The 10,922-nt window shown below is 44.0% G+C and overlaps 1 protein-coding gene across 1 annotated transcript in view; it reads left to right on the top strand.

Annotated features, from left to right (window-relative positions):
* Positions 1–10,922, top strand: part of LOC109916443 (collagen alpha-1(VII) chain-like) — a 127,001-nt gene that overhangs the window by 79,257 nt on the left and 36,822 nt on the right. The window contains exons 10-11 of the mRNA XM_048606679.1: positions 8,426–8,581; positions 9,533–9,652. Of these exons, the coding sequence (XP_048462636.1) occupies positions 8,426–8,581; positions 9,533–9,652 (276 nt within the window). The remainder of the gene's footprint in view (positions 1–8,425; positions 8,582–9,532; positions 9,653–10,922) is intronic.

Genomic DNA, 10,922 nt, shown 5'->3' with positions numbered 1-10,922 from the left:
ACACACACACACACACACACACACACACACACACACACACACAACCAGGTCTGCTATTTGAACACTGTAAGAGCACTATGCATCTGTGTCGTTGTGTTTACTTCCTTTGACGATAAAACTAGAAGCCTTTCTTCATAATTAGTGAAATGGCTCTGATTCATTCCCTCAGACAGCGAACATGCCATCAGGAGATCTGCTGGCGATAGCTTTGTTCCTGATTGCATCATCTGCTGACCTTTAATCCCTTCCTCTCTGACGTGCAACCAGTGTGGGTTAGCAACTGCAGAAACAGCCCAGGCTTTGTCCAGCAGGATCATCTTTTATTGGCTTTTTATTCTGCGGTGAGGGTGTTAAGAGCACCCAAATCAGGCTGGGTAAGTAGAATTGAGGTACAACATAGGCCCAACGATCTGATCAAATGATGAACCAGCCTCGAGGGGCTGAATGGCCTCTTGTTGGGCCATTTGAAAAGCCAATGCTCCTGCAGTGCAAAAGGTTAATGTGATTATGTAAACAAGGTAGCAAGACCAGTTGAGGGTGGATGGATCAATGACCAGATGCACAGATTTAAGGGAAGGGGCTGGAGGAAAAATGTTTTCACGCAGAGGGTGGTGGGAATCTGGAACTCACTGCCTGTAAGGGTGGTCAAAGCAGAAGCCCTCCTAACATTGAAGAATTATTTAGATGTGCACATGAGATGTCAAGGCACACAAGGCTATGGGCAAAGTGCTGGAAAATCGGTTTAGAATAGTCAGGTTGCTTTTGACTGGCACAGATTCGATGGGCCAAAGGACCTTTTTCCATGCTGTAGACTTCAATGAATCTGCTTGGAGATGGTTCTCTCTAGCAGCCCTGTTGCAGAGATAAGTCCTGTCCTGTATGTAGTTAGTGTTTGCCAGAATTAAGTAAAATGGGAATGTTGACCTGACATCAAAGGACTCCTGCGAAATTTACCAAGCTCTCTGCTACTGCCAAACACAGTATGGGGACATGAGCAGCTATTAACAAGGCATTGAGATGGATGGAAAGCTGCAGAACAGCCTTATATGCTTAGTGGTAAGGTCCTGGGGAGTGTTGCTGAACAAAGAACAAAGTGCAGGCTCATAGTTCCTTGAAAGAGGAGTCCCAGGTAGACAGGCTGGTGAAGAAGGTGTTTCCTTTATTGGTCAGTGCATTGAGTAGAGGAGTCATATTGTGGCTGTACAGGACATTGGTTAACACTTACCAATTTGCATAAATTCAGTTTTGCTTTGCGGCATCTTTCTTTGAAGATAGTGAAGATGTCAATTCCACGTGTCCTCACCATAAGGGTATCCAAAGCCAGTAACTCCTCATGGCAATGAAAATCTGCAATTATAACATGAATAAAACATAACACCTACACTGATTTAGTAATGTCAGTGGATTCACCCAAGGTAATCGAATAATAAATATGTTCGCTTTGGCATGTTGTATGAAGTTGTTCTGTTATGTTGAGGGTTAATACACGTTGCTGATCAGTTACGGTCCTTCTTGAAAGGGGTAGTTGTTTGTACTTATTAACCTTGTCTGAATCTAAACATCCTACAACTTCAACAGTGTGTTCTTTTATGATTTCCACATTGCTAAATGGCTTACCTCTTCTTCCAAGTATATGTGCTGCTTTAGAAATTGCTTCAGTGATGTCAGTCCCTTGGTCCTGACATCGCTTTAAATACTTGCTGCTGCTTTCGATCTCTCATTTTCTAAAGTGCAGACTTTCGGGGATCTCCTTATGAGTTGCACAATGCTGATATGCATTGTATTTCTTCACTGTTGCAATTATGGTTTCGCAGAGCAAACACATCATTTCATCTTTCACAGCAACTATATAATACCGCGATTCCCATTCTTCATTGAATACTCTGTCCTCTCCCTTTAATGTTCTTTTCTTACTTTTTGACATGACTGGGTTACCAGTGAAGATTTAAAAAACGGTATAAAGATTTAAAAAGCCGGATTTAGAGTTTGCAGACAAATAGGCAGAAGGCTGCACGCAGCCTTAAGGCCACAGGTTCCTCACCCCTGGCATAGATTGTACGACATTTGGCCCTTAAAGCCTGTTCTAACATTCAAGAAGATCACGGCTGATCTGAATACAGCCTCAACTCCATTTTCTTGCCTGCTTCCCATAATCCTTGATCCCCTTGATCTGTCTGACTCATCCCTGAATACGCTCAATGTTCCAACCTCCACAGCTCAATGGTGAGAGAATTCCAAAATTAACGACGCTCGGAGAGAAGCAATGTCTCTTCAATTCCGTCCTAACTGGGAGATGTTTATATACTGTTACACCTCCTCCTCTCCCGGATTTCTCCCACTGAGGGAAGGGACCTCTCAGGATCTATGCTGTCAAGCCCCTTCAGAACCTTACACGTTCCCATAAGGCCCCCTTTCTTTCTTCCAAACTCCAAATGAATATCAGTCCAACCTACTTCACCTGTCCTACTAAGACAAGCCTCCCTCATCTCAGCAAGGTCACTTTCTTGAACTGCTGCTGCCCTTAAAATGAAGAAATTTTGACGGTGGCGAATAGGCAGAGAATTGAGCCAATGACAAATGCTCGATTGGGAGAGATTTCTCAAGGTGCTATTATATAGAAGAGACCCATTCAAACCAAACTGGGCCTTACCTGGATTTTAGCTCTGCACTGAGCTTGCTGATGCCAAAGATGGCATGAAAGTTAAAACAGGAAACTTTTCACTCATCCATGCAGCCTGTTCCACACAGTTATGGTGCACTGTATAACACAATATATTGCAGAATTATTACAGATTAGGAGGCCATTCGGCCCATTTAGTCCTTTGGTAGATCAGGACTTGGGTAATTTCTGAAAAGAACAGAAACATTATGTCAAAGATTTTCATCTTGCACTTGTCAGGATGATTTGCAAGAATACCAACACTTACCACTGCTCATACTTAAGAACATGATCCCATACAGGGATGTAATTTTAAAGATCCCACATACAAATATTGCCTGTGCTTGCAACCAGTCACTTTATAGAATCCCCATTATGTTGAAACAGGCCATTTGGCCCATCAAGTCCGCAACAACCCTCTGAAGATCATCCCATCCAGATCCACTCCATTATCCTATCCCTATAACCCTGCATTTCCCATGGCTAACCCACATATCCCTGAACACTAGGGGAAGTTTAGCATGGCCAATCCACCTATCTTTGGACTGTGGGAGGAAATGGGAGCACCCGGAGAAAACCCACATAGACACAGGGAGAGTGTGCAAACTCCACACAGACAATCACCCAAGGATGGAATTGAACCCAGGTCCCTGGCACTGTGAGGCAGCAGTGCTAACCACTGAGCCACCATGCCACACACATTGTCTACTGTTGTGTTGTGATTTGTACACAAATCAACTTGTGAACAGACTCCAGAATCAAATTCATTTGTAACCCAGTGACTGCCTGTATATTGCACAAGTGTACCCAGTGGTGTATCCCCATAGCAACACTTCTACCAGTCAGAGTCCACTTGCTAACCAATCAGTGCTGTCCTCTCATGGCAGTATAAATGTTAGTTTCCATTAAATCGCTATTCTTGTGAATTGTCCTGATGAGTGCAAGATGAAAGGCTTCAACAATTATTTTTCTATCAGCAATACACAATAAAAACACCACACAAACTCCTGGAGCCATGCTACCTTCTGGGAACAGAACTGAATGAAGCTATAGGCCAGATAGAGAGCAACTAAAATGGAGCATGCCTGTCCAAAATCCCATTTGGCGATCAAAAATTAGTCCAGGATATTCATCCAATCCTAAAACTAGTTGGCAATGCATGAAACAAAATGCTCATCCTTTCCTCGATAATAGGGAGATTCCCAGAATGCAACATTGCATTTGTACGCCTCCTAGCTTCTCTCCCAACAGTCTCTCCTTCTCCCATTTTAAATAAAGTAATGAAAGTGAATTAGCTGAATTACACCAAATTATAAGGGTGAGTGGTAACCGTGATGTGGAGGTGCCTGTGTTGGACTGGGATGGACAAAATCAGAAGTCACATGATCCCAAGTTACAGTCCAACAGGTTTATTTGAAATCACAAGGTTTTGGAGCACTGCTCCTTTGTCAGGTGAACTGACCTCATCTGACAAAGGGGCAACGCTTCCGAAAGCTTGTGATTTCAAATAAACCTTGTCGGACTGTAACCTGGCGTTGTGTGACTTCTGATTTGTTGAGTGATAAAGAACGCACACTTGCCTTCATTGCTCAGACCATTGAGTGTAGGAGTTGAAAGTCATGTTGAGTTTGTCCAGGATGTTGTTGAGGCCACTTTTGGAATACTGTGTGCAGTTCTGGTCGCCCTGCTATAGGAAAGATATTATTAGATTGGAGAGGGCTTAGAAAAGATTTACAAGGATGTTGTCAGACTGGAGAGTTTGAGTTCTAAGGAGAAGCTTGGACTTTTTTCACTGGAGTATAGGAGGTTGAAGGGTGACCTTATAAAATCATGAGGGGCATTGATAAGGTGAATAGCAAAAGTCTTTTCCCTAGGGTTGGGGATTTCATAACTAGAAGGCATAATTTTAAGGTGAGAGGAGTAAGATTTAAAAAGGACCTGACTGGCAACTTTCTCACACAGAGGGTGGTGTATATGTGGAATGAAGTGGTAGATGCAGGTACAGTTGCAACATTTAAAAGACATTTGGATAGGTGCACGAATAGGAAATGTTTACAGGCATATAGACCAAATGGGACTAGTTTGGTTTGGGAAATGTGGTCGGCATAGATGAGTTGGATCAAAGGGTCTGTTGCTGTGCTATATGACTCAATGAATTACTAAAACAGGTGCCTGTAATTACTGTCAGAGTCACAAAGTCACAAACTTACATTTGAATCAAAGCTTCATTTTTATAATGGAGTCGGGGCAATGGTGCACCCTTGCCCCTGATCTACCCTTGGCTGCAGAAGGTCAGAGCAGTCAAAACGAATTAATATGTAACAAACACAGGGAATATTGGAGAAACTCAGCAGGTCTGCCAGCATCTGTGGAGAGAGGGAAACAGAATCATTGTTTTGAGTCCACTATGACTCTTTGTCAGTACTGAAAAGGGTTGGAAAGTGTTTTTTTTAAACATACTTTTGCCCCTCTTCCACCTCTATCAAGGGTAACAGTTGTTGTGAATGTCTGATGTAAAAAGACAAAGGGCTTGTTAATTGCTCTGAATGGATTCCATTGGAGGTTTCAAAAGAGAGTTGGATATATATTCAAAAGGGATGAATTTAGATGGCTGTGGAGATAGGGCTGGAGAGTGAGACTATCTGAGTAGCTCTTTCAGGAGCCAGTACAGACATGATGAGCTAAATGGCCTCCTTCTGTGTGGTAAAATTCTCTTATTCTATTTTTGGGACAGAAATTGAGCTCACTGCATTTTTTTTGATCTTTGAATTTGGTTAATGGACTCACATGAACAGTGTGCCATTTAAGATCTGGATGCTTATCCAGCTAGCGCCTGATACCCGTTATTGAGCAACTGTCTCAAACCTTCGATAGTACTTCAAAGGGTGGGTGTGCATGACAGGGAACAGCTGAGGAGGCAGAAGAGAGATCCTGTGCTTGTATTTAACACACAGACTTCACAATGATTATGTTATGTTGAAAATCTTACATCTCTGACATTGGTTGGTGATTGAAAACAGGCCAAGAAACATGCTGTGTCTCGCCTACACAACAGAATCTACAGTTTACAGCTGGATGCTCCATCAGAAAGACACAAGCAAAGACTGGATTTGAACACAGTGTTTCTGCTCTGGAAGGCTGCTCCAATTCCTGGCCCAACCTTTTGGGAGAAAGTTGCTGGTTGAAAATCTTCCTGAAATGAGGCGCGGGATAAGCTGAGCAGTTTTGTTTTGCTCAGTAAAATATAGTCCACAATCCAATATTAATGGAGAGCTGGTCAATGCAATGTTAAAGCGATTGGAGTATAAGAGTCTTACTGCAACTGTAAAAGATGCTACGGAGACCACGTCCGCAGTACTGTGAGTAGTTTTGAATCACAGAATCCCTACAGTGTGGAAGCAGGCCTTTCTGTCCATTGAATCCACACTAGCCCTCCAAACAGCATCCCATCCAGATCTGGGCCCCCCCCACCTTATCCTTGTAACCCTGCACTTGCTATGGCTAATTCGCATAACCTACACATCCATGGACACTATGGGACAATTTAGCATGGTCAATCCACCCTAACCCGCACATCTTTGGACTGTGGAAGGAAACCCACACAGACACAGGGAGAACATTCAAACTCTATGCAGACAGTCACCTGAGGCTGGAATTGAACCCAGGTTCCTGGTGCTGTGAGGCAGCAGTGCTAACCACTGAGACACTGTGCTACTCCCTTACTTAAGGAAAGGTATCATTTCATTGGTGGCAGTTCAATCATGGTTCACTAGGATGATCCCTGGTATGGAGGGATTGTTTTATGAGCAAAGGGTAAAGGTTGGGACTCTACTCACTGGAGATTAGAATAATGGGAGGTGATCTCATTGAAACATATTGGATTCTTAAGGGGCTTAACAGGGTAAATGCTAAGAGGATGTTTCCCCTCATGGGAAAGTCTAGGACCAGAGGGCATAGTCTGAGAATAAAGGGGCACCAATTTAAGGCTGAGATGAGGAAGAATTGTGGATCTTTGGAACTCTGTTCCACAGAGATCAATGGGGGCAGAGTCTTTGTGTATATTTAAGGCTGAGTTGGATTCTTCATCAGTTGGGGAGTCAGTGGTTACATAAAAAACTGCAGGAAAGTGGATGTGAGCAATGTTGGATCTGCCATGATCCGATTGAATGGCGGAGTAGGCTTGAGGGGCCGAACGGCCTCCTCCAGTTCCTCTTTCTTGTTGCCTTATGGGACAAAATGCAATGGAACAGTTCTTTTGAGTTAGAGGTGAACGGTTATTCAGGGGAAATAATTTGTGTACTGCCCTCACTTATGAATGGCTCATTAGTATTTGATGTTATAAGACATAATGAATAAGAGCAGGAGTGGACCATTTGGCTCCTCGGGCTTGTTCCGTCATTAAATACAATACTTACCCACCGAGAAGGACAAAGGCAGCAGATACATAAAAGATCCCCTCCAAGCCTTGCACCGTCCTGACTTGGAAATATATCGTTATTCCTTCAGTGTTGCCAGGTGAGAGTCCCAAAATTCCCTCCCTAACAGCATTGCGAGTGTACCTACACCCCAAAAGGCTGTAGCGGTTCAAGAAGGCAGCTCACCAGCACCTTCTGTAGGGCAATTAGGGATGGGCAATTAATGCTGGCTTAATCTATTGTACTCAATCTTGGGGAAAAAAGGTGAAGAAACTTCTCAGTTCCAAATTATCCTGAGGCTGGACAACTGTGTTCTAGATTCCCCCACCAAAGAAAGTCAACCTGTCAGTGTTGACCCTGTTAAGGCCTGTCAGAATCTTGCATATTTCTTCTATACCCCACTCAGACTTACTCAACTTCTCATCACTGGACCATCCTCATCCTAGGAATCCAGTTTACCCTCACTGTACGCTCTCCAGTACAAATAAATCCCTGTCCAAAAACGGAGACCAAAACTGTGCACAGTTCTCCAATCACGGTATCATCCAAACCCTGGCATTGATCCCAAACAATAGAAAATGTTCCATTCCGTAACATTGGCATCTACTAATTGACTGTGATGCTTCAAGAGGGTGCGGTGGGTTTGCAGGTAGCTCCTTCAACAACAGCAACTTGCATTTGTATAGCATCTTTAATGAAGTAATCCATGATGTTGCCTGGATTGGAGTGTATGAGCTATAAGGAGTGGATGAACAAACTTGGATTGTTTTCACGAGAGTGCCAGAGGCTGATAGATGCATATAAGATTATGGGACGCATGGATTGGGTGGATAGTTGGAGTCTTTTTCCCAGGGCGGAAGTGTCCAATACTAGAGCATAGGTTTAAGATGAGAGGGGGAAAGTTTAAAGGAGGTGTGCGAGGAAAGATTTTTTGCACAGAGCGCCTGGAATGCGCTGCCAGGGGAGGTGGTAGAAACAGATACAAAAGCAATGTTTAAAAGGTATTTAGACAGATGCATGAACAAGCAGGGAGTAGAGAGATGCAGACTATGTGCAGGCAGATGAGATTGATTTGGAATGGCATCATGGTCAGCACAGACTTGATAGGCTGAAGGGCCTGTTCCTTTGCTGTACTGTTATATGCGTAGAATTCTTAGCACTTGACTGGGTAAATTCTGAGCAGCCTGCTTCCCCATTACATTGAAAACAATTTTGTTGCAGGGTGACTTTTATGGTAATGCCTTAAAAGCAGTTGTACAATTCTGATTGAAATATCCCTTTCTTTCTTGGCTTCATGATCTCACCATCCGTCCATTGCCCCACTGCCCTCCCCCACTCCCCCTGTAAACAGGAGACACAGACACACAGCTGGAGGAGAAGACCTTGAGATCAAATGCCATCTCCTTCATCCTCGAAGAGCTACTTCCAGACACAGAGTACGACATTACCATTCATCCCATCTACCCAAGGAATACAGCAGAACCGACCTCAATCTCTGGCAGGACTTGTAAGTACCTGAAACCTCCAAGAGGGGAGAAAGTGGTCTATGTTTTAACATTGCTCCTTCTTTTTAAATGAACTAAAATGTTGGGAGACAGTAGTTCCCTGATTCATTCACCACAGCAACCCTTCAACCCACCAGATTTAACGGTGCCAACATTTAGCACCAACTTCCTGTGCAGTGTAAATTGCTGCTCCCTTTAAAATTTGTTATTCCTGTGTCTATCCTCATGAGTGCAAGGGGAAAAGATCCAACAACATTTCTGTTTCTTTCACAGTTTTCAAAAAGGTTTATCACCTGGAGCTATTGTTGGATCTCAAACGTAATAGCGCAAATATGTCATTGCGGGATTTATTGCCCATGAAATGATTTGCTTGTCAGTTATTAATGGCAGGGTGTGGGGCGTGTGTGTGTGGGGCATGTGTGTATGTGATTGTGTCTGTGTGTGCACGTGTTGTATCTGTGTGTGTGCGCATGTGTTGTATCTGTGTGTGTGTACGCGTGCGCATGTGTTGTATCTGTGTGTGTATGTGTGTGTGTGTGTCTGTGTGGTGTGTAGTTGTGTATGCATGGATGTGTGTAGTGTGCGTGTGTGTGTGTGTAAGTGCGGTGTGTGTCTGAGTGTGTGTGTGTGTGTAGTGTGTGTGTTTGTGTGTGTGTGCGTGTGCGCGAGCGTGTGTGTTTGGGTGTGTCTGTGTGTTTGGTGTGTATCTGTAGCCTTGGTGTTGAGTTGCCTTAAGCCCAGTCTTAAAAACAATGCTTTACGGAATAATACAACACAGAAGAAGGCTATTAGGCCCATCATACTGTGCCAGCTCTTGAAACAACTGTCTAATTATTTCATTAGACAGACAACAGAGGTGAATTTAGAGAGCAGTTTCCGCTGAGCAGGTCCCAGGCAGCCATGAACCAAAGTAAAACACAATGTGCGTGTGTGTGTGTTTTTTGTGGTTTCAGTGTCTCTGGAATCGGTGCAACAACTGACCGTTCAAAACGTAACTCCGCAGAGTGTGCAAGTGACATGGAGAAGCGTGAGTGGAATTTCAGGCTACCGACTGAAGTGGGGACCATCTGCAGGTAAGACCAGAGTGAGGCAAGAGATGGCCAGTCAGCCCTTTGAGCCAGCTGTGCCAATTCGTGAATAAATGTTTATTAGGGGTGGGATCAAAAGGTAGAAGTGAAGCCTCAATCAGATTAGTCTTACTGAATGATGGTGCAGGCCTGAGGGGCAGAATGGTCTACGCGTGTTCCTAATTCCTATGTTAGCATAAGATCAGGGCTTGACACAACAAAAAAATACAGTTATGGCTTAAGGGGCGCCTATGGTATAGCGGTAGTGCCCCTACCTTTTGCCTGAGGTTCAAGTCCCACCTGCTCCAGACAATAACATCTCCAAACAGGTTGATTAGAAAAATATCTAGGTCATGGTTGACACCCTCGAGGCATTTAGAGAGAAGGGGTCACTGCAGAGGCTGGAGTGCATTATCTCCTCTTCCATTTTGATGTAGCCCCTCTCTCTTTTGCCCTGCCGTTTTGTTATCGTTAACTGATTAGTTGTTGAACTCATTAGTTTAACAGGTGATTTGGTGCCATGTTATATTAGAGAAGGAGGTCGTGGCAAATCTGATGTGGCTGGCCTTAACTCCCCTTTCCCCCCAGCACCTCATGACCCTTGACTTCCTTGTCAGTAAAAACCTTGAATACTCTGATTAACCCAGTCTCCACTCCCCGTTAGGTCAGAGAATCTTCACTTCCATTGCTCTTCAAACAGAGCAGTCCGAGCTCAGTGGCCCTGTTCCCGATCATTATTCCAGTAAACACTGCTGGAATGTGATGGGATTCGGACATGCCAGTGATGCTCTCCTTGTTCGAATTGCCAACTGCCACTGCCAACCAGGCTCACTGGTGTAACATGTCCATTGGGTCACATTCCACAATTTGCCCAGTGCACCACACTCAGCACTTACAGGAGGGAGCTTAGCGGGTAGAAATTGTGAGTGAAATCAGCTTGTTGAAGACCATCTGAGGAACCCCCTTAAAACATTTTCCCAGGAGCTGAAAGTGTGTCTGTTGAGGGGAAGTAATGCTTCTGTGTTACTGCTGGCTTTGGTGTGTTGAGGGATCGAACTATATAGTGGTGCTTTCTTAAGCACCAGTTAAAAATAGTAAGTGTCAGTCTAAGAGAAAGCTTTATTATCTGCCAAAAGGACTGCAGGCTAGAGTTGGCTGCAATTCAGGGAGGTCAACTTAAGCCAGCATTGAGTTTGAAAACCAGAATTCTGCTGCTTCGGGTCTTTTCCATGAGGAAAGCGAGAACCTTGTTCTTGCAGTACAAGACAACAAGGTG

Source organism: Rhincodon typus, chromosome 16 (genome assembly GCF_021869965.1).
Source record: "Rhincodon typus isolate 14 chromosome 16, sRhiTyp1.1, whole genome shotgun sequence".
Classification (NCBI taxonomy): Eukaryota; Metazoa; Chordata; class Chondrichthyes; order Orectolobiformes; family Rhincodontidae; genus Rhincodon; species Rhincodon typus.
The sequence above is the reverse complement of the archived record's forward strand: the minus strand, read 5'-3'. Positions and strand labels throughout refer to the sequence as shown.